The sequence below is a fragment of the Myotis myotis genome, unplaced genomic scaffold, assembly GCF_014108235.1.
Source record: "Myotis myotis isolate mMyoMyo1 unplaced genomic scaffold, mMyoMyo1.p scaffold_m19_p_8, whole genome shotgun sequence".
NCBI classification, from domain to species: domain Eukaryota; kingdom Metazoa; phylum Chordata; class Mammalia; order Chiroptera; family Vespertilionidae; genus Myotis; species Myotis myotis.
In genome coordinates this window covers 14,784,001-14,808,480 of record NW_023416390.1, presented here as the reverse complement: position 1 = coordinate 14,808,480, position 24,480 = coordinate 14,784,001, and the positions used below count along the sequence as shown (strand labels likewise).

Here is a 24,480-nt window from a genome sequence, read left to right as displayed (position 1 = left end):
TTCTTCATTTTATCATATGAATATTATATAAATACGCCAAGTCTCTCCCATCTGTAGGAAAGAATCCTTTCTCAGTCCTACAGCCTTCCTCAGCTCCGGCCCAATTTCTCTTCTTTAAAGTCAGCTTCTTACAAGAGTAATAATTCAGCCCTTCACCCTCAGTCTGGCTCCCCCCTCCCTCCCCCGAAACCATTCTGTCTGAGGTCACTCATGAATCCCGTTTGCCAAATCCAGCACTTTCGGGCCTCCTGAGGGTCTTCCTCCTATGATGTGACCTCTCCGTGGCCTTTGCTGCCCTTGACCCTCTTCTTCCTCCCTGAAGTCCTCCCCTTCCTTGGCTCTTCTGCTCTTTCTCCTCCTGTCAGGACGCTAATTCCTGGGCTTCTTCCTGCGGCCGCTCCTTAAATAGTCCTGCTTTGCCAGGCTCCCTCGTTTCTGTTGCCCTCATGTGTGCTGCCCGGGCCTGTCATTCGTTCTCCTGGCTTCACCTAACACCTGTGGGCTGGGGCACACAGAGCTCCCACCATGCACAGCCAGGTCCAGTCCCCTGCCCCGAAATGAGCTTCCCTTTCTCCGCAAACACAACTGCTCTTCCTTGTGCCCAGTAAATGGAGCTGCCGTTTACCTGGGGGACCTCGCTGGAAACCCGTGATTAATACCACACGCCTTCCCGGCCTTTGCTTCCTGTCAGTCATCATGACCTGTGGATGCTGCTACAGAAACCTATCTTTCTGGAGGTTTCTCTCAGCCCCCTGGCAGCCATTTAAATTCTTTGCAGGCCTCCATCATTTCTCACCTAGGTTACCAAAAAAATTATCCATCCCTTCACTCCTCCTGCATCCCGTTCTGCCATTGGTGATTTTTTTTTTAATTCTCACCCAAGGATATTTTCCCCATTGATTTCTAGAGACAGTGGGAGGGAGGAGTAGGGGGGAGAGAGAGGGAAATATCAGCGTGAGAGAGACACGTCGATTAGTTGACTCCCACACTTGACCCCACTGGGGCTGTGGAACTTGCAACCGAGGCAGGACTGGGAATCGAACCCGGGATCCTTTGGTCCGCAGGCTGACGCTCTAACCACTGAGCACTGGCCAGGGCCGTAGGTGATCTTTTAGAGGCATAAATCTAACCATGTCTTTCTCCTGCTTGAGGCACTTCTCCGGCACCCTATTTTAGGGAATTCGCGGCATCTTGTGTCTGGCTACCTCCTGTCTGTCTAAGCCAGGGGTGGGCAAACTTTTTGACTCGAGGGCCACAATGGGTTCTTAAACTGGACCTGAGGGCCGGAACAAAAGCATGCATGGAGTGTTTGTGTGAACTAATATAAATTCAAAGTAAACATCATTACATAAAAGGGTACGGTCTTTTTTTTTTTTTTAGTTTTATTCATTTCATATATAATGTTTTATTCATTTCGAACAGGCCAGATCCGGCCCCCGGGCCGTAGTTTGCCCACGGCTGGTCTAAGCTCATACCCTATCCCACCCCCACCCCCACCCCAAAATGTACCCAGGTACAGCTCCATCTCAGACAGCGGTTCCCTGGGAGCAGTGTGCTCCCGCGGCCTCTCTGCTCTTCCCCACCTCTACCTGGAATGCCCGTCCCTCCACTTGTTAGACGAACTGTCCTCTGTGTTCCTCTGAACAAGTGGAGACTGGTCGGTGGTCTGAAGCCCTTCCTGACCAGGTATCTGCAGGCGTCTGCCCCCACCCCTGCAGGCGCGACTCAGAGCGCAGCCCTCCCTGGTGTGGCCTGGAGCTGTTGGCTTCTGTCTGCTGGCCCCACCGGTCTGCATATTCCCTGAGAGTAGAAAAGCTCCACCTGGACTCCACATCTCCAGGGCCTAGCATGATGCTTGTCGCATGTCACATACTCAGCATCTTCTTAACTGCCATGAAACACGTATGTGCGGCTTTAGGTCCCAGGTTTAGGTTTTCACCATAGTGACGTCACAGAGGTCATAAGGCTGGACTTGGTTTGCATTAAATTCATGAAAGATCTGACCACATGTTGTGACTTTCTTAAGGGGACGGGAGCGTTGCCTCCTGGACATGAATGGCTCCCCAGGCAGTCCCTGAAGTGGCTGCAAGTTTATCTCTGTATGTCCTCTCCTGGTCAGATCCGCCCCAGGCAGCTTCCTGCTACCTGAGCATGCCTGGGCCTGAGAGTTTTCCACAACCCCTGCCACCGCGCAGAGTTTAAGGGGACTGGCCCCTGGAAGTCCCCGGAGAAGGGCCGGCTTGTGCCTCTAAGCCACAGCAGGGAAAATCCCGGGCGCCCCCAGATGGGACATGGTGAGGCTTCTGTGGGCTTGGCTCATGGCATTATTTACCCCGCGCATCCCTGTGGGTGTCTGCGGGAGGGAGATATTCAGAGAGTATCTGGGGAAATCAGTCTGCCTTGAAGACGGGGCATGGGAAAGAGGAGGCTGAAGCAGGCGTGAGCCTAAGTTACCTGACCCTGCCTTCGAGCCCCTACCCTCCTCTAAGCAGAGGAGTGTGTGCCTCCCTCTAAATAGCTGCAAAATCTCTTCCTCATTTTACTTTCAGTAAAAGGCATCACTGTGACAGCTCTCCATCTCCCCTCTCAGAAAATTGATTCTCACATTTGACTTGGGTGCTTTCATGCTACAATATCCATCCTCCAGGGAGAAAAAGAGCTGATGGGCATGATCTGTACTAAAAGTCTGTATTTTTTATGGCTACCACTAAATCTGGACACAACATCTTTTTCAGACACAATAAGCTCAGTCTCTTTATCTTGTCTGCATATGTTGCATTTTCCAGTTCTTTACGTCTGTGATGACCTCTGGAGTGTTAGACACCGCAGAGTGATAGAGGACGCAGTAGATAAGGTGTTGCTGGAGGGGGTCCGCGTCTCTTCTAAAGGGAGAGAGAAACTAAACACTTGTGAAACACATTTACATTCATAGAACCACCAAACAGATGCACAGCTCCCTTGAGCTGTACAAAAGGAAGTATTAGGAGGGATGCTAGGGATGACTGTGCCCAAAGTTGGTTAACTATTGTGAGAAGAAGCAGCATGAACTGTTGGAAGCAAGAAGGACCTAGTCTAGTCAGGAAAAGCTCAGAAAAACCCATGCACATATGGTAAATTAAATTATGACCATAGAACCAAGAAAAAACAATGGGGAAAGGACAGTCTCTGGAATAAATAGTGTTGGGAAAACTGGACCAGTATCTTACATCATACACTAAGTTAGCTCAAAGGGATCAAACACCTGAACATAAGATGTGAAACCATAAAACTCCTAGAAGATAACCTAGGCGATAAGCTTCTTGACATAGGTCTTGGCAATGGTTTTTTTTGAATCTGACACCAAAAGCAACAAAAGCCAAAATAAATAAGTGGCACCACATCAAACTAAAAAGCTTCTGCACAGCAAACCGTCAACACAACGAAAGGCAACCTACTGAATAGGAGAAAATGACTGCAAATCATATAGCTGATAAGGGGTTAATATCCAAAGTACATAAAGAACTCATACAACCCTATAGCAAACAACAACAACAAACAATCTTATTAAAAAAACGGGCAGAAGACCTAAGTAGACATTTTCCAAAGAAGGCATACACGTGGCCAACAGTTACATGAAAAGATGCCCAAGATCACTAATCATCAGGGAAATTTAGTCAAAACCACAATAAAATATTGTCTCACACCTGTCAGAATGGCCATTGTTAAAAATAAAAAAAATGTTTGCGATTTCGCTGCCTGTGGATTCCTCTAGTATTTTTATGGTTTCCCGTCTTACATTTAAGTCTTTTATCCATTTTGAGTTTATTTTTGTGTATGGTGTGAGTTGGTGATCTAGTTTCATCCTTTTGCATGTATCTGTCCAATTTTCCCAACACCATTTATTGAAAAGACTGTCTTGACTCCATTGTATGTTCTTGCCTCCTTTGTCGAATATTAATTGGGCATAGTGGTTTGGGTTGATTTCTGGGGTCTCTATTCTATTCCATTGATCTATATGTCTGTTCTTGTGCCAGTACCAAGCTGTTTTAAGAACAGTGGCTTTGTAATACAGTTTGATATCTGGTATTGAGATCCCACCTACTTTGTTCTTTCTGAGGATTGTTGCAGCTATTCGGGGTCTTTTTTTATTCCAGATGAATTTTTGGAACGTTCGTTCTAGATCTGTGAAATATGCTGTTGGTAATTTAATGGGGATTGCATTGAATCTATAAATTGCTTTGGGTAGTATGGACATTTTGATGATGTTGATTCTACCAATCCATGAACACGGTATATTCTTCCATCTGTTTATGTCTTCCTCTATCTCTTTTTTCAGTGTCCTGTAGTTTTCAGCATATAAGTCTTTTACCTCCTTAGTTAAGTTTATTCCTAGGTATTTTAATTTTTTTGGTGCAATGGTAAATGGGATTGCTTCTGTAGTTTCACTTTCTGTAAGTTCACTATTGGTGTAAAGAAATGCCATGGATTTCTTAGCATTAATTTTGTATCCTGCTACATTGCCGAATTCATTTATTAAGTCTAATAATTTTTTGATGGAGGCAGCGAAATCGCAAACATATGCCGAAGAAATTTCTTCTCTGATAATGCTCCTAGGGCAATGGAAACTAAAGAGAAAATAAACAAATGGGACTACATCAAAATAAAAAGCTTTTGCACAGCAAAGGAAACCATCAACAAAACAACAAGAAGACCCACTACATGGGAGAACATATTTGCCAATGATACCACCGATAAGGGTTTAATTTCCAACATTTACAGGGATCTCATGAAACTTAACAAAAGGAAGATAAACAATCCAATAAAAAAATGGGCAACGGACCTAGATAGACACTTTTCGAAAGAGGACATACAGAAGGCCGAAAGACATATGAAAACCTGCTCAAAGTCACTAATTATACGAGAGATGCAAATCAAAACGACGATGCGTTATCATCTCACACCTGTCAGAATGGCTATCATCAACAAATCAACAAACAACAAGTGTTGGAGAGGATGTGGAGAAAAAGGAACCCTTCTGCACTGCTGGTGGGAATGCAGACTGGTGCAGCCACTGTGGAGAACAGTATGGAGCTACCTCAGAAGACTAAAAATGGAACTCCCATTTGACCCAGTGATCCCACTACTAGGAATATATCCCAAGAAACCAGAAACGCCAATCAGAAAGGATATATGCACCCCTATGTTCATAGCAGCACAATTCACCATAGCTAAGATTTGGAAACAGCCTAAGTGCCCATCAGCAGATGAGTGGATTAGAAAACTGTGGTACATATACACAATGGAATACTATGCTGCGGTAAAAAAAAAGGAACTCTTGCCTTTTGCAACAGCATGGATGGAACTGGAGAGCATTATGCTAAGTGAAATAAGCCAGTCAGAGAAAGATAAATACCACATGATCTCACTCATTTGTGGATTATAGAGAACAACATAGACTGATGAAAAGGGACAGACTCAAAGACTGAGAAACAGCAATCAGGCTATCAATCCCCAGAAGGAAAGTAGGGGAGGGCGGGGGTAAGGGGAAGAGATCAACCGAAGGACTTGTATACATGTATATAAGCCATACCAATGGACATGGACAACAGGGGGATGGGAGCATGAGTGTGTGTGGGGGGGAGGTTGGGGGTTAATGGGGGGGATGAGGACACATTTGTAATACCTTAACTAATAATAATAAAAAAATAAAATAAAAATAAAAAAAAAAAAAAAAAGGGGGGGGGGGGGGGGGGGGGGGGGGGGGGGGGGTTAGGGGCTGGGTGGAGGTGGGTAAAGGGGGGAGGATGGGAGACATCTGTAATACTGTCAACAATTTTTAAAAAAGAAAAGTAATTGACATACATCACTATAAGTTTAAGACAGCCGTGGGCAAACTATGGCCCGCGGGCCGGATCCGGCCTGTTTGAAATGAATAAAACTAAAAAAAAAAAAAAAAAGACTGTACCCTTTTATGTAATGATGTTTACTTTGAATTTATATTAGTTCACACAAACACTCCATCCATGCTTTTGTTCCGGCCCTCCGGTCCAGTTTAAGAACCCATTGTGGCCCTCGAGTCAAAAAGTTTGCCCACCCCTGCAGCTTGATGGTTTGATTTACATGTATTATTACCACAATAGGTTCAGCTAACATACATCTTCTCATATAAATACAATAAAAAGAAGAAAAAAGGAAAAAAATAAGTATTGGTGAGGATGTGGAAAAAAGGGAACCCTTGTGTACTGTTGGTGGGAATGTAAATTGGTGCAGCCACTAGGGAAAACAGTTTGGAGGTTCCTTAAAAAACTAAAAATAAAACTACCATACAATCCAACAATTTAACTTCTGGGTATTTATCTGAAGAAAACTAAAAGATATATGCACCCCATGTTCATTGCAGCATTATTTACAATAGCCAGTTATGGAAACAACTAGAAAATGTGGTGTATATATACATGGGATATTATTCAGCCATAAAAAGAATAAAAACTTGCCATTTGCAACAACATGGATGGACCTTGAGGGGTTTATGCTAAATGAAATAAGTCAGGCTGAGAAAGAGAGATACCATATAATCTCATTTATATGTGGAATCTAAAAACAAAATGAAAAACAAAAACCAAAGAAACCAAACTCATAGATACAGAGAACAGATTGGGGGTTGCCAAATGTGTGTGTGTGGGGGAGGAGGGGGCAGGCGGGATGGGTGAAGGGGTCAAAAGGTAGAAACTTCCAGTTATAAAATTAGTAAGTCATAGGGATGTAATGTACAGCATGAAACGCTCATTAATAATGCTGTGTTGCATATGTGACAGATGTTAAATAGACTTCTGGTGGTGATTATTTCACAATGTGTATAAATATAAAATCATTATTATACACCTAAAACTAATACAGGGTGGGGCAAAGGTAGGGTTACAGTTGTGAATATGTGAAACAGAGTTCATTCTTTTATTATTTATTAATGATTGTATTATTTTCCATGTGAACAACTATAAACCTACTTTTGCTCCACCCTGTATAATGTAATGGTATATGTCAATTATCTTCTATAATAATAAAAGCATAATATGCTAATTAGACCAACAGCCAAACGACCTTCTAGACGACCTTCTGGGTGACCCGGACAAAGCTGGGGCTGTGAGGGCTGAGCCCCTTGCACAAATGTCGTGCACCGGGCCTCTAGTACCTTAACAAATTTTTTTTAAAACTGGACATTGTCTTTATTGCCCATCAACTGTGGTCAGTGACATATCAGCAGTTGTTAGCACAACACCTGGCTTATTTTCGGCCCTCACTAAGTGTGTGTTGACTAGATAATTGACTGACTACAGTACCTTATTAAGGGAATAAGTATGATTTGGTTTGTAAATGTATAAATAATTCTTATATCCTGTGTTCTCAGTTATAGAATGTTCTGGTTTTGGAGCAGAAGAAACTTTAAGTAGCAAAACATTATAGATATGCTACCCTGCACTTGTCCCTGCTGCAGTTCATTTCAGTTGCCTTCCTTCTTCTAACTCTTCCTGTAGCTGACCCAGGTTTGTACACACCAAGGGAAGCAGCAGAAGCTAATTTTGAAACGATTTTTCCAGCCTACCCACTTGGTTCACTCTGTCTCCATTTATCAGCCCTGCTGCCACATTGTTTTCATTTTACCTTATTAAAGGGATTTTGTTAATAAGCAGTCGCCTTTGACAAAGATTATGCCTTCCATTCAGCTGTGTTCAAACACCCCCCATCCCTGTATTAGATTTTGGCACATTGATTTCCTCGTAGTCCCACTGAAAGACTGTCCTGTGTTTCCTTTTTTGCACATATGTTTGGGTCTCCAGTCTTCTTACAAATGAGTAAATACACACACACAGTAGTCCCTGCCCCCCTTATCCATTCATGGGAATACCTTCCAAGACTCCCAAGTGGATGCCTGAAACTGAAACCACAAAGTGTACAGAATCCTATATATTATGTTTTTCCCTATACATACATACCTACGATCATCTAATTTACAAATTGGGCATAGTAAGAGATCAACAACAATGGCCAGTAATAAAGTCGAACAATTATAATAACAAAATAAGGTGACTTGAACACAAGCACTGCGACACTGCCTCAGTCAATCTGACAACTGAGACAGTTACTAAATGACTAAAGGATGGTCAGTACATACAGCATGGACACACTGGACAGAGGGACGATTCACATCCCAGGCGGGACAGAGCAAGACAGTGTGAGATTTCACCACACTACTTAGAATGGGGCCCAATTTAAAACTTACGAATTATTTCTGGAATGTCCCATTTAATATTTTTGGACTTGGGGTAACAAACCATAGGAAGTGAAACCGTGGATGGGGGTGGGGGGCTACTGTGTTTTTAAAATCTATAAATGCAATGCTGTATTCTGGTTTGTATCTTTGAACAGAGAAAGGACATTGGTGAAATCTGAATAAAGTATACTTTACATAATAGTTTATTTTTTAGTTTTGATCAATGTACTTGGTTGAGTAAAATGTTAATACTAGGGGAAGCTGGGTAAAGGGATAAATGATTTAATCTCTAGGATTTGTCAAGTAATGCATACTTAATAGAAAGATTGAATAATGAATTTCCCAGTGAGCTGGGTGATTATTAGGGCAGAGATTGTAAACTTTGGCTGCCCTAATTATCAGAGGATATTTTGTTTTGTTTAACACTGATTTCTGGGTTCTACCCAGGCTTATGCCCTATGGTTTTCTAAAGACTCCCCAAGTGATTCTAAGAGATGGCCAGATTTGGGACCCACCGCATTAGACCATTCCAGAAATAAATACCCAACGCATAACTCTTCAATAACCACACATATTGTAATTACCAGTGTATGTACCTCTTCCTCACTTGACTTTATGCTTCTTGAACTCAAATACTATGACTGTCTTATTTATAATTATCTTCCTAGTGCCTGGCACAGTGCTTGGCACATAGTGGACAGTTATAAAGATTAAATAAATTGGTGGTTTCTTTCATTGAGGACACAAAAAAATTGCAGAGTACCATTAAAAGAGAGAGAAAATGTGAGAACCATGAGTTTTACTTGTGTGTGTGTGTGTGTGTGGTGGTGGTGGTGGTGGTTGTTTCTAATCACCTATACCTTGGTACCTCTATCCTTATCCATATTCTACTGGGATGTTTGTGTGTTTTTGAAGTTCACTCACTGTCATTTATCCAGATGCTATGAACCGACAGCAGCCAAAGATATTGGACGTTGTCAGGGAGTCCAGTTTGAACGGTTTTGTTCTATTGTTCCCATTTGTGCCTGTGTTTTAATACTATTACTATACACGTAAGAGGATAGTTCATTGATGTGATATTGAGCAGTACTATCCCTACTGATGAAACCCATAGGAGTCTGTAAACAAAAGACACACAAGTTGCCACTCCACTGATTTCCTCAACTCTATTAATTTAGACATAGAATAATGGAGCTGGAAAGATACTTAGAGAATGGAGTTCAGTCTACTTCATTCCATAGTGAAGAAGCTGAAGAAGGTTTTGCGACTTGCCTGAGATGACACAGCTTGTTAGGGACCTGGCTGGTACAAGAACCTGGTGCTGTGGCCCTCAGGCCTGGACCTTTACATGGTAGTGCTAGCACCTTGGGTTACAGACGAAATCCAAGATCAAACGTTTACTTCCATCTTGCTCTCCGTGTTAGGAAGAAAAAGATCTGAACAAAGGGATTATTACCGACTTCTCGGAGGGTGTGAGGAGGAGTACAGTTGGACATGGGAGCAGGCAGACGAAAGAGATCTTGAATGAGACTTTAAAACTTCTCAGAACAAGGGTGTTTTGTGGCAGCACCACAGGTCATGTGTGTTTCTGTCCTTGTTTTCAGAATTTTCCCCAGAGAATACCTCCTTCAACAGATCCACCTGTATTCCCTCGCCGATCTGCAGCAGGTAGGCACTCAGAGGGGCCATTTCATTTCTCTTTTCTCCCTGGGGGAGTGCCTTTGTTTATTGTGGTCTTGGCACTGAAATCTGCCATGTTTGGAGTAGTTCTCTTTGTAAGCCCTGATAATCGATTCCGATTCATAATGGAAAAAATAAACTTAGTATAAAAAGATATTCCAGGACAGTAACAAATGTTGGCAAGGGCGTAGAGAAATTGGAGCTCTCATACACTGCTGGTGGGAATGCAAAGTGGTGCAGCCACTGTAGAAAACAGTCTGGAAGCCCCTCAAAGAATTAAACAGCTACCATATGACCCAGCAGTTCCATTCCTAGATATGTACCAACAGAATTGAAAACATATGTTCACTTTAACACTTACTTGTACATGCATAGTCATAATAACCAAAGAGTGGAAACAACCCAAACATTCATCAACTGATGAATAAACACAATTTTTATATCCATACAATGGAATATTGTTTGGCCATAAAAAGGAGTACAGTACTGATACATGCTACAATATGAATGCACCTGAAAACATCGTGCTGAAAGAAGCCAAACAGAAGAGAATACATATTTTATGATCTATTTAAATGAAATGCCCCAAACAGGCAAATCCCTGGAGATGGACAGTAGATGAGTAGTTGCCAGGGCCTGGGAGAAAAGGGAATGAGGGGGGACTGCTAATATCTGGGATTTCCTTTGGGAATGTTGAAAATATTCTGGAATTATATAGTGGTGGTTGGTTGCACAACTTTGTGAATATGCTAGAGACCAGTGAATTGAATACTTTAAAAGAGTAAGTCTTATGGTATGTGAATTATATCTCAGTAAAAAAAATTGTACAAGGAGAAAAGATGTAAAAGCAATGACTATTAAACTCTTTGTGCTCAAGCCACACAGTTGGTTGACTGTAAATTTTAATAAAACATAAAGCATATAGGAGTCAAAATAATCTTTTTATACTTTTGTTAGTATATGTTCTTTTAATGATTGACAGGTGAGCAACCAGGAAGAAAAATATCATTTGTCTGTTCAACCCAAAGTTCCGAATATGTTAAGCTTAGTTTTAATCCTTTAAATCAGCAGCTCCTTCCCTAAGAAGACACTAAATGAAGGCATGTCTATTAATTCTTTCAAGAGTTAATTTTAAAAAGTAATTACGACAACCTCCAGAACATCTCCAACTGCTGTGATTTTGCTCTTTTGTTGGTTGTTTTCCTCTCTGGTGGTTTCGTCCAGAAGAAATGAGGTCAACTGGAAAACTACAGATCCTTAAGTCATTTTTCAAGGCAAAAAAATCTTAATTGTAGTTTAAACTTAAGACTTTTGTGTTCTCTTTGTCCCTTAAAGGTAGGAAATTTGTTTTAAATGAAAGAAATACTTTTAGAGCATTTAGTGGGAGAGGTCTGAGAGAACATTAGAGTTTTAATTTCATTTGGGTATTGAGTTTAAGCCTATTTGCACCTATCAGCTCCCTCCACTCCTTCAGGTCTGCCTGTCCATCGCTGCATGATCAAGCTGCAGCGAGCAGTCTGCTGGCTGGGGTGGAAAGGGATAGATTTTTATTTATTGTTATTATTTTTAATCCTCACCCAATATGTTTTTATTGATTTTAGAGAGAGAAGATGGGAGAGAGAGAAACATTGATGTGAGAAACATCGATCTGTTGCCTCCTGAACACATCCCCACTGGGGATCAACCCTGTACGGGATGATGCTCCAGCCAACTGAGCCACCTGGCCAGGGCAGCAATATATTTTTAGTAATGATTTCCCAGTGGTGTTCAAGGGGAAGCATGATGAAAATGCCCATTATGCATTTATCTATTTTCTAGGATTTTACCTGATCGTAGTATCTGAGCACCAGACTATCACTTGAGAAGTATGTTTAAAGGCACCAACGTGGTCTTGTAGAGATGGCTGAAAATAAAATGGGTGGGCTCCAAAGTGAGTCCTCTTTGAGGAAGGCTTTCATAAATGAGTTTTGATACCAGATGAAGAGAAAGAATCAGAGTAATTCCATATTCCTTTGAGAGCGTCAAAGTAGTACATCTATTTGACATAATAAAACCTGCTTTCTAAAGCTTTCCTATACCCTGCTGTCTCCCCCATCTCCTTTTCTTTTCCTTGTAATACTCAAACCATACACACCAAGCAGCTTACATAAATCTTGGTGGGCAGACCATTAACCCCATAAGCAGCTTAATCACTTTTCAGCCTCAGTAGTAAAGTGATAGAGGCAAAGCAGCAGCTCATCAGACTCCCTGTGGGCGGGGCGGCTCGAGCTCCCTGCGTCCATTTACTCCAACCTGGCTCTTTGTGCCTGGCTTTAAAACCCCCAAACTTATCATATTTAGAGGAGGTTTAATTCAATTACTTTTCCTGCCTGGGGTGGGTTAAATTGGATTTAGCTTTTGATCTGTCTACATCTAGGCTATCAATACTGAAGGGCACCTCCACCTCATCTAACCTTGGCTTCTGAGTAAATCTCATCCACGTTTTCTGGCTCTGAACTGTTCTTGCAGATAAACAGGTAAGGGAACACACAGAGGAAAAAAATACTGTTGCTTTGTGACAGAGCATATTAGTGGTGGCAGGTGGCCCGGCCTACCTGCCCCAGCTGGCCAGCCCCATTTGTCCTGTACCGTTTGGCCTCTGTCTGGCTTATTGTCATCCTGTTTCATGTCAGCTGAGGAGTTTCACAGTCAGTCATTTCTCCCACTTCATTTCTCCCCTCACCCCTGAAACAAAGTTCTCTCTAAACACAGATCTTTCTCTCATATAAAACAGCTATAGAGACATGCATTTCAGTTTATAAATTTTGCAGGGGAGAGGAAGATAAACTAAAGCAAGTAGCTAAAGAGTTATAGATCTCAGTAATAATACAAATATCCTTCCTAAAGGCAGATTTCTTTCTCCAAATTTCTCTTAAGAATTTGATTATTTTTTAGTAGTTTATAGTTTAAAAACACAAAACATAGACATCTTTCTCTCCAGAAAGAAAAAAGAATTTAATAAACATTGTAAAGGAGGATTTATAATTTAAGTATATACAATCTTAACATAATGCAGTACACAAAACACTAATAATACAAAAATTACGGTGCTGAAATAATTCTGGCACAAAAATATTTACTATCTTCTTATCTCTCTCTGTGTGTCTGTTTTCATTTTCATAAATAACAATCCCTAAAGTTATAGCCAATAGACTCAGTTCAGCAATTTGGCTGAAGAATTCAAGCTACTAATGCAGCTTGAATTCAAGGCCATTTCCCGCTTCTCATTATCTGACCGTCCTGGCCTCTCTGCCTGCATTCTCCCCTCTGATCGTACACTTGGGTGTTGGAAAATACACAGCACAGACGGACCCTGCTGGACAAACGAACCCCCTCAAGTGGTGCTGGAGCTGGTGTCACCTGTGGGTGCCAGTTACTGGCCACATTCGTAGCTTATGCTGCTACCGAGTCCCTAATGGTCTATTTCCCCAGGGATTAAGTTACTCACTGGGTTTTACTAGCACATCGTGGAAGCAGCAGCTGAACAACAAGTCACTACCTGACTGTAATCGGCGCCGTAACATGTAACATGAAAGACAGGAGCCAAGGCCCCTCCTGGCCTGGTAGCAGGGCCACGGGAGGGAGGAGATGGGGCAGAGGCTGGAGTTACTCCTTAAGTTTGGAATTTCAGATGAGTTTCTGATCAGCAAAGTAAAAATTTCTAGAAAATCCTATTAAATCCTTTGACTGTAAATCTAACAGAAAATAAAATCATATGAACAGAAACTTCCTTTCAGGAGGTGAGACTGCACAGTGGTGTTTTGGAGCCCACAGGTGGTTCTTATAAAGGATTTGGCAGGCAATGACTAAGCATATGTGAACCAATGGACAAGTATTGGTGCTTTAAAATCTATAAATCTCAAAATTTCTTTTTTTTAAGTTGTATGTTTCAATTACAGCTTACTTTCAATATTATGTTGTACTGGGTTCAGTGTACATCATGGGGATTACTTTACAGTGTGTCGTCCCCACCCCCACCCCCGATATTTCCAGTACTGTTGGTGCATGTTCTGAAACGGAGGCACTACTTTTTAAGGGCTTTCTCCTGGTTTGATACTTTGAGAATGGGAAGCAGAATAGAATTTGTGTTTGGTTATTTTCAGTCTATCCATCACTATCACAACCCATGGAAAAGCTTTAAGATGGGGATACAATAAAAAGAGACGCTCCTGTGAGAGACAGCAAGGAGACGCCCTAACTCTGCGTGCATAGCTCTCCCCTTTCCCTGGGAACCACGGGGCGAACCATCCCCTTCCCGCGTCCCCTCAGCTATTTTAACACTGAGAAGGTTCCACGTTTTACCAGTAGAATACATTAGTCTATGTAAGTTAATGTTCAAGAGAGTGTAGTTGCTCGTAAGGAGCACATCAGACCCCTGGTTTAATGTGTCACTCCTCCGACTGAGTAAGTGATAGGAGATTTCTTCTCAAGTTCCCGCTACCTGCTGAAAGGAAAGGTCAGGTTTAACTTCTAAATTTTGGCTACTCACGCTCTGGTGACAAAAACCCAAAATGTATATTAATGACTAACTCTTCTGGTGTTACTCACCTTTGGGGCATGTGTAAGCTAAGCACTAAATGATTCTGTTTGTCCATGATTCATGAGAAAGGATACTGGAGGGTCCCATGGGTGAGGCAGCCGGTTAGAGGGGGCCCCTCCCCACCCACTCCCTGCACCGCCTCACTCACTGCCCAATACATACATTCCTCTTGTGGGACCGTCTGAAGAACGGACTTGCCCATGGTTCACCTTCCCTACATTTCCAAACCAGACTCTACCTGCAGGTTAAGGCAATTTAGATTCTAGTTAATATGAAATATATTACCTAAGAAGAATAAATTATTTTGGCACCAATTCATTTGTCTGATTCATCAGTTGAAAACATAGCATGATATTTGAGGGGTGAGAGACTTGAACAGAGAAGTTTTAATGATGAAAAAGATGGAAAAGTCTGGAGTTTGGAGTACTCACTAAAGAGACGTGAAATGGAAAGGATGCCAGAGAGGGGGACCCATAACTCTCAGGAGCCAGGGAGAGGGGAGTAATTTGAGTGCAGACTGCCTTTCAGCAGCGGCCCAAGGGTCTGCCGGTTTGTTTTATGCTGACACAGTAACACTTACTCTCAGCAGCTGGGCATATACTTCCAATGAATGGATGGATGGATGAATACACACACATACGTACACTAACCTAAACTCGCTAGCTCTCTTCCCAACAGAAAACCAACTAATCATTTTCATGTTAGCCCTGAAACAAAACAGTATTAGAAATGCTGATCTCTAAAACCAAATGACAGTCTCTGCTTTTCATGTCAGAATATTGGTGACTTGTTCAACCTCCTGAACATTAAACATTCCTGAACAGCTAGCTACCTTTTCAGTGAACTTTTCTGCTAGTCTTCCGGACCCATGCGTAGGGATTGTCATCTGCGTGACCTAAACATATGTCAGCACTGGCCTCGGAGGAGTCATGCAGACGGTGGTCCCAGCTTGCAGATTTTCTCGTGTTGTCTAGCTAGTGAGCGTGATCACCAAAAGGCCATGTTGAAGGCATTTCAAGGCCACTTGTTAAAAACACACTTTACTGAATTCTTCTCCCAGGAAGTTATGCAAGTAATTTCGCCTGGCCCTGCCCTGCCAAGCAAACACAGACCCAGAGAATGCTATTGTCTGTGGGCGCTATTCAGAGCCGGCAGACAAAGGCCGAGCCTAAGTGGGCACCCAGCGCAGCTGCCCTTTCACCGGAGAAGTAACAGGTGATGACCTTTATTCACACGGGGCTGCTGTCTTTCAATTCACAGCCGAGAGGAGCACGGCGCCTCAGGACCACAGCCAAGTCAGCAGTCCCCCGGCCTCAGGAGCCGAGGAACTCGTATTCACAGCCTCTCAGCACCCCCGATCCCCACGCCATTGTCCGCCCAAGCGTTATCGGGCAGGATAACTAATTAGGAGCATTCGGATTTAACAAGCAGAAAAACAAAGTGTGACAGCTCGCCTGTGTTGCTCTGTGGCCAGCGCCGGTGCCCGCCACTGCCCGCTGCCTTCAAACCCCCCTGAGCATAACGTGGGGTGAGGCTGGAATGAGGCCTCGGGAAAACATCACTAAATCTCTGTTCACTCCTTTAACCAGGGTTGCTCCAACCAATTAATGAGTTAGTTTTCCATATGTTATCTGTGGGAAAGTCATGCCTTTTAAATAAGTGGATCTCTAACAAGCGCACGTGTGTGTTTCCCTTGACGATCTTTCCGGAGGGAAGGAAGGGATCGAATGCTATTCTGTGAAGGATGGGCAGGTTGGCAGCAGAGCAAACAGTTTCTCGGGGGAGCGGTGGGTGCTGAGCGGTTCCTGCCTCGGGTTCAGTCTCCCCGGCATTTCAGATCTTGGGTGGAGGGAGGAGTGACAGTACTGCCACACGCCAGGGCGGACGCCAGGTCTCTGCTCCCCCAAGGCCTCCGTCTTTGGAGTCCTGCTGATCTTACTGCTGGGTTTTGGTGTTTGGGTGATGGAACCAGCTCTCTGAGTGACTTAAAGTAGTTGATCAACAAGGTGGTGATACAGATTGCTCTTTATACCAGCTGATTAGTCTTTGCCTAGATAAAACTTTGTCTGCAGACCCAGGCTCCACACCCAACTGTGTCCACACATCTGTGTCCGCAGAGCAGTGACTGAGCACAGGGAAGGCGGGCAGTCGCAGTGGCAGGCAGTGTGGCTGCGCTGGGAACCAGGTGGGAAAGATGATTGTGTGTGAATGTTGGATAGAGAGCCTTGTCCTCCAGGTTGAGAGGAGGATTCCAGAAGCCAACCCTCAGCCCGTAAAGTATAAACAACATTGTAATAGATGAGGATACACCACAGAATTGAGTACTGTTTAGTCATTGCTGAAATTGCTTTCCCGGGCATCCAGTTTCCTGGCATCCAACCATCTGGATCAGACTGGCGGTGGAATTGGACCCTCACACATGAATGTTATGAGTCACTAGGAATAGGCAGGAAAGGATTTGGATCGAAACTCACTCATCACACGGTCAGAGAAACAGATGTCTGCCACACCACTGGTTGGTTAGTATTAGTTAGCTGTTGCCGTATAACAAATTACCCCAAAACTTAGTAACTTAAAAGTCAGCCTTCATTGTCTCCCCGTTTCTTTGGGTGAGGACTTTCGGTCAGTTTAGTTGGGCAGTTTGGGTATGGAGTCTGTTAGGAGGTTGCAGTCCAGATGTTGGTCAGGATTGCAGTCACCCAAAGACACCTTTGCCTCCCAAGGTGGGCTAATCGCACAGCTGGCGAGTTGGTGCTGGTGGTTGGTGGGAGGCCTCCGCTCCACCCCACGGGCCTCTCCACGGGCTGCTCACGTGTCCTCGGGACGTGACGGCTGGCTGGCCAGCGACCTGGAGCTTGGAAGCAGGTGAAGCTGTCCTTCCTCAGGACCTTGCTCCAGAAGCCAGCTCGCATCACTTCTGCCACATTCTGTCCACTTGAAGGAAGTCACATTGTTGGGCCCACATTTATGGAAAAGAGAATTAGACTTCACCTTCCAAAAGCAGGCTTGTCAAAGAACATGCGAATGTGTTCTAAAACCACTGTATCCTGCAATGATCGAATTTGGTATTTGTATTTTGCTTTATCTTTTAAAAAGCATTTTTCCAAACAACTTTGAAAGAGAGGCAGGTCTGCCTTTTTCACACCCCCCTTGACAGGCAGGAAAACTGAGATGTGGAAAGGTAGTGGCTGGCAGAGCTACCCAGCTCCTACCAAGTGACTGGACCGAGACGGAAGCCGAGGTTCTCTGGCTCCTTGTCCAGCGTCCGGCTGCTGTGCGACATGAGCGAGCGTCTGAGTATTAACAACAGGCAGCCTCTTGGGCAATCTCATACTGCCATGCTTGAGACACAGAGGTACAAAGGGGGAGATACTTCCAAAAAGCCCAAAAAAAGAGAGACACGAAACCAGCAACAACTCTTTACAGTCACTTTCTATAAACAGCCTGAGAGGCCTAAGGAAGCAAGCATTCCCTCTCATGTGTGATACACTCACAGCGAGTATCATACATACTTGGCCCCAGAAAGGGGTCTGGGTGCTCTCCCCTCACGCTAATTCTATTTCCCTGGTCAAACTTCCCTTATGCCACCAACAGCCAACAGGAAAGGGCCCTTCTGGCTCTTCCTTTCTATTCGGTTCAGTTCAACAAATGTGTTGAATGCCTTCTGTGTGCTGGGCACTGTGCTGGGAACAGAGGGCATGAAGGTGAGTAAGTCCCGGTCCCTTTCCTCATCCAGTTCACAGTCTAATGAAAGCGGCAGATAAGCACCTTTTAAGTCAATGGGTTTGAACACAGGGCCCTTGGGAAACACATCTAACCAAGTGTGGCAGGTTCTATTTTGTGAAGGTGGACACAGCGGTCGCTTTCATCCCGCACGCCCTGCGTACACTGTGACTTTGACATTCCTCCCATCGAGAGGGGGCGGCGGGGTCTGCGTTCCCTCTCCCTGGATTTGGATGGGCCTGTGACCATGGGGGTGATGCTGTGTGACCTGCAAGGCTGGGTCACAGAATGATACAGCTTCATCCTGGTGCTCTGTGTGGACGTTCACTCTTGTTAAGCAGCCATTATGTCAACCAGCCCATGAGGAGTCCTGGCTGACAGCCATTATCAACACCAAACACATGAGTGAAAATGCCTTCAAATGGCTCCCACCCCTAGCTTGCAAGGAGGCTACAGAGAAGGACAAGCCACCACGGAGCTCAGACAAGCCATCTCCACTGTGTCCTGCTTGAACTCGGGCCTGTAGAACCTAAGCATAATGAAACGATTGTCTGGAACTGCTGCTGACTTCAGGGTCAAGTATATGAGCCTTCCTAGTGGTATAAGTACTGGTCTTAGTGTTGTTATGAGATGAGGCTGCGGCTGCCTAGGTTTTAGAGGCTGCCTAGGTTTTGGGGTAATTTGTTTTCAGCCGTAGTAACCAGAACAAACGCCTAGGAACTCAGCTGTCAGGGAAGGCTTCCTAGAAGCTGTGGTTCTAAAGGTGACGCAAGGCCCTGTGGATGTGGGCCAGGCAGAGGGGAGTGACAGAGGACTTTTGGGCCTTGGGAGCCCCGAACCCCTCGTGACCAATCACAGTGTTTCTGTGATGGAAACGAGCAGGAGAACATTTTCATTACTGACTTGGACGTTTCTGAAGAACGTTTTGACTGCATGCTTCAGGATTATTTTGATAAATTGTCTCAGCAAACATTCATGGAATGAGTATGACGGGGGTCACTCTGCTTTCCTGAGACATGAAAGTCTGTTCTAAAGACATTGTGAAAGTCTCCCCAGCCTAGAGCTGCAGAGGGTAGAGTTTATAACTGTTCCCACCCACCTGTGCTCCTGAAACATGATCGTTTGCTATCACCAAACCCCTGGCTGGGTGTTCTCTTCCTGTTCATGTTTTCATTTAGCAAACATTTACTAAGCACATACTGTGTGTCCAGAGCCATGGTCACCTTGAAGTTGAGAGAACTTATTTTCTCAGAAAAGGACTAATGGTTCTTACTGATTGTGGTCAGACTCCTGTACTCTGTCTGTGTGCCGAGAACTTCTGGTATGAGGCTGCCCAGGATTCTGCTCAACTTAGCAATACCAGTGGGACTTTACCCCGCGGGGCCTCATGTCAACAGTCTACATTTGCTGCTGCTCTTCAGGGGGCCGGGGGATAGAGAGAGAGCTCTTTCTTGTTAGGTGTTGAGGCCTTAGGAGGTTCTAGCACTTCCACAAAGTCCATGCACTGGACGATGCTCCAGAACTGGAACCGGAAGTGTGGTCGCCTCAAAGGACAGATTAGCACGTGTGTCTTAGCCAAGACTATTGGCTGTGACAGCAGCCTGCAGTTCCATCTACATTTGGAACTTGCTGCTTTTCAACAACATCGCCCTCATTTTTCTGAGAAAAAAATAGCTCTTCCTATTATGACTTGTTTTTTGTTTTGTTTTGTTTTCATTTCTGGCTAAATCCTGTTAAACCATCAACACATTTGCTCCTGGAATGTTAAACAAGATTCAGAGTCATTGGTGACAGCAGGGAAGATCTTTACAGCACAGCAAACAATGCAAAGGCCTAGGCAGCAGCCTCAGTCATTCAGAAAGCTGCCGAAGCATTAACAAGCCTGGGCTTCATAGCTGCCGAACAGGTTTCTTGTCCCTCAAATTCACTTTCTTCCTGAGAGCAAGTCCTTCATTTATTCACCCAGATAAAAAGGAAGCGATAACTATCTCTTATGTGCCACTTTCTGTGTCAGGTGCTGGGGACAGAATAGAAAGGTGCAGCTGTAGGGGTGGGCCAAGCACACTGGGCAGCGCCGTCCGCGTTCGAAAGGAGGGAACAGGGTTTTAGAACAGGGTTCAGTAGACTTGGATTATGGCAGAGGCCAGGCAAGCGGCATCTGTGCCCAAGCAGGGCCAAGGTGAGACGTGCGGCGGCCGTGATGACAAACCAGAGAGTGCCCCCCTCTGCGGGGACAGCTGCTACTCAGTCGCCCCCGTTGTCATGCCTTCCCGTTTTCCAAGAAAAGCCGGAAATCCGTATTTTTATGTGAAATTTCTCAATATTTAAACACACTGCAGGCCAAACAAAACACAGCCACTGGTTTTGACCTCTGCTTTATACTAGAGAATGCCTGCTTTTGTTCCGTCAAACTAATGAATGCTCAATTACGAGAAGGAATCTAGAGGTTAGGGTTAGATTGTGCTCCTCAAAAGCCCGCAGACCCCATCCCCAGCCCTCGAGGTCCTAATTGACAGACATGCGCAGGCTGACAGCAGGGCTCTGAGAGTGGACACGCACAAGGAAACGGGCAAGCCATTCCAGGTCACTCTGCAAGGTCAGGGCAGCAACGCAAACATTCAGAGGTCAGGTGGCAGCAAGGAAGCCCTCCACTTCCCGGAGCTGTCGGTTAATAAATCATATTCAAACGGTATCCCCAGATTCCCTCTGCCCGGCACTGCTTTGTGAGGTGGAAAATTAAATAGAAATCAAAATTAAGATGGCTGTCAGGAGACCAGCAGGCCAGCGTGAGGCCTGCGTGGGATGGAGTTTCTGCCTGGAGCAAAGGTCTCCAGAGCGGTAATGATACCTGACCTTGGGCATCGCAGACAGGTGGATGGTGCAGTGGTTATGTGCTGGGGCCTTGGAGCCTGACTGCCCACGCTCAAATGCCAGCTCATGCCAGACTCACTAGGTGACCTTGGGCAAGTCACTTCTCTTCCTCAAGAGGCACTTCATCTCTGAAGTGAGGAATATAGTACCTTCCCCAAAAGATTTTTGTGAGGTTTAGCGGCATTCATATCTATCAGGCACTTAGAACTGTGCTTGAGCGTCTTGAACCCGAGTCTCAGCCTCTCACCTTCCTCCCCAAACAACATGAACTTCAGCACCCACTCCAGCTTCTCCAGCCACCCTGGGCCCCGTGGGACTGGCCAGCAGCACAGCCTGTGTCTCTGCAGGCATCGGGCTCTCGGATCTCCGTGTCCCACTCCACCAGCGTGCAAGACAGCTGGGGGCCCGGGGCCTGGCAGTGGGGAGGGCGAGGGGGGAGGGCGCATAGGGGGATCCAGAATGAGAAGGTGACTATGCAATGTCTGAATGACCTGGCCTCCTACCTAGAAAGGAACCTGGAAGCTGATATCAGAGACTAGAGAGCAGAATCTGGGGACACCTGGAGAAGGGACCCCAGGTTAGAGACAGGATATTATTTCAAGGCCACTGCGGACCTGAGGGCTCAGATCTTTGCAAGTTCTGTGGACAATGCCCGCTTCATTCTGCATATGACAATGTCCTGAATTGCTGCTGACTTCAGGGTCAAGTATATGAGCCTTCCTAGTGGTATAAGTGCTGGTCTTAAGTGTTGTTATGAGATGGGGACCTTTTCACCAGTGGCTCCCTGTAGCCAGCTTTCTCCAGCGTCACTAAGACTCTGCATCTGTGGACACTAGACTCCAGCTGACACCACAGAAACAATGTTTGCTACACCCAGTTTTACCCCTCGGGTTCTGTAGGTGTTCCTAGTCCTGGATTTTGCCATAGCAGCAGCTGTCACCGTAGGGCCCAGCACCTGGGTAGGGAACGCTTTCCCTGCCTCCAGGGTGGTCCTAGACTAGCCTTCCCCTGGTGGCCGCACAGGGAATTGCACTTGGAGAACCCACCCCCAGGCAAGGAGCTCTCCCTGCGGTTATGGTGGAGCACTCAGGTCTGGCCCTCCAGCCTCACCACCTTTCTTTGGTCTTGCTGAGAGGCCTGAGGTTGGACCAGAGGGTTGGTTTGGGCTTCCCCCAAACGGTAGGCACCTTCAGCACCTGTCTCTTTGAAGGATGCATGCCCTTTGGGTGGGCTGTGCACAGGTACCTTTTCAATTTTACAGAATCAAAGACTATTTTCTGTGCTTAAAAAAATATTGAGTCCACCCTATTTCTGCAGGTAGAGGAGGGAGGAGTTTCCCAGACTGAAATGTTGGCAGAAACAAAGAAAATCCATGTTTCTTCCCACCTGCAATCATAGTTTTACTAGCGTGTAAAGCACATACAGAATTTGCAGTGCATTCATTCCTCCCTTGCAGTAGGGGGGAGGCCCTGCTGTGAGTGTAATTGGCTTTCTGGCTTCCTTTAATGCTGAGGCGGAAGGCAGCTTGGACTGAAGGGCCTTTACTCTTGGAATTAACTGGCGTTGAATTGTGTTTAAATTCCACGCATCTCCCTGAATGCGTGTGTCCCATTAAGTCTCACTCAGGAGTGGAAGCTCGGCTTACCTCTGAAAATATCCCCGTCCCTAGCACTTCTCGGGCTTCATAAAAGCTGGGTTTCTTTTCTAATAGATTTTAACTTAACCCTTATAGGGATTATTCTTAGCCCTATTAACCAGTAAGTTAAAGATATATGGCATCTTTAAATGACAATTTTATATAGTACATCCAAATTTGGACCACTTTTTTTTTTTTTTTTTTTTTTTTTTTTTTTTTAGGCTTTGGCTTTGTCCTATATCTGTTCCCAAAAAGAGAGTCACGGTCTATTTGGATAGAAACCACCTTCATCCCTTTACTTCGAGTCTGAAGTGTCCTCATTTGTGAGGTAAAAGGTTGAATTAGCGATTTTTACAGCCCCTTCCAGCTTCAGGACCGGGGTTCTATGACTTTATGATACTTGAGAAGCAGTGAAGTTTTGGAAGCCCCTCTACTTACATCTACTTTCTGGAGTTTCCCAGACAGTTTGCACAAAGCAGCCCGGCTGTGGGCACAGCCAGGAACCTGGAGCTGGAGCCAGATCTCAGCCCCTCCAGTCCCCAGGGACAAATGTCAAGATTTTCCTTTGCCAGAGGGCAACTGATGATTTGCTTTTTTTTTTTTTTCTTCTTCCATGAAATAGCTGTTTCAAGCATTTTTACAGATATGATATGAAGGACAGCTTATATAAACAAGTTAAATATTTTGATTTCACATATTCCTTAAAGACAAATTATCTCAGTACCTTATTATCCAGTGGCAGTTAGAATAACACCCAGCACACACAAGTTGGCCAATAAAAATATAAGAAGATGATATGCCATGTAGTGGGTTTGCTACATCAGCCAGGTTATCTAGGAGTTGGTGTTTGTGTTGGGCTAACAGCGAGAGCCCACTGCAGCTCAGGTGTGCATAAGGGACAATAAACGGATGGCGCATTATAAGAGGAGGTTTAGAGCTGAAGAATAAAGGGGGTCAGGGGGAGGGTATTGTGAGTGGATTCCTGGCTAGAGCAGAGGTCAAGGGTGCAGAGAGAAAGTAGGCTAGGCAATCGCAGGTAATAAAACTACCAATTTGAGTTTCATCTTTTTCTCCTTTCTCTGCCTACTGCCTGCTGGGGGGCAGGGACTGTTCGTCTGACAGGCAGGAGGAGCTAAAAGGGCCTGGGTTTTCAGTCTGCTTTCTTCAGTTCCTGAGCTAGGCACACTCACTGAAGGCAAGGGGCTTGCTCATTTACTGTCATTTCATATCACTTAGTCAAGGAGAGAGAGCGGAGCATTTAGAAAACCCACAATCCAGGGTGACAACAGCTTATCCTTTAGTAAGTCACATAATCTCTCCGGTGCTTAAAAATCTTTGTAAAGTGGAAAAGCTGTCCTAATGATTAGATTAATAATATCTGCTTTTTAAATATGCCTCCAAAATGTTACTTTTATTATTGAGTGCTTATCTTTAGGCCAGACCCTGTTTGCAGTGGACACAGATGACCTCGTTTGATCCTCACTACAGCCTCTGTGATAGAGACTATTATTATCCACCTTTTACAAATGAGGTGAACTTGCCCAAAGCTGTCTATCTAGCTAGCAGTGGAGGAGCTAGGGTTTAAACCAGCGGTTCTCAACCTGTGGGTCGAGACCCCTTTGGCAGTCGAACGACCCTTTCACAGGAGTCGCCTAAGACCATCCTGCATATCAGATATTTACATTATGATTCATAACAGTAGCAACATTACAGTTATGAAGTAGCAACGAAAATAATTTTATG

General features: G+C 44.7%; 1 protein-coding gene across 13 annotated transcripts in view; it reads left to right on the top strand.

The window, feature by feature from the left end:
- The window catches only part of PLEKHM3 (pleckstrin homology domain containing M3), a 181,597-nt gene that overhangs the window by 84,367 nt on the left and 72,750 nt on the right, over positions 1–24,480 (top strand). For 9 of the 13 annotated variants that reach the window (XM_036318702.1, XM_036318700.1, XM_036318698.1 and 6 more), the window contains exon 6: positions 9,853–9,916. The exons of 1 other annotated variant lie outside the window; for it this stretch is intronic. In XM_036318702.1, coding sequence (XP_036174595.1) covers positions 9,853–9,916 — 64 coding nt within the window. Of the gene's footprint in view, positions 1–9,852; positions 9,917–11,746; positions 11,774–12,344; positions 12,456–24,480 lie in introns of those variants that run through there. 3 more of the 13 variants (XM_036318707.1, XM_036318706.1, XM_036318709.1) reach the window with 3 other exon arrangements.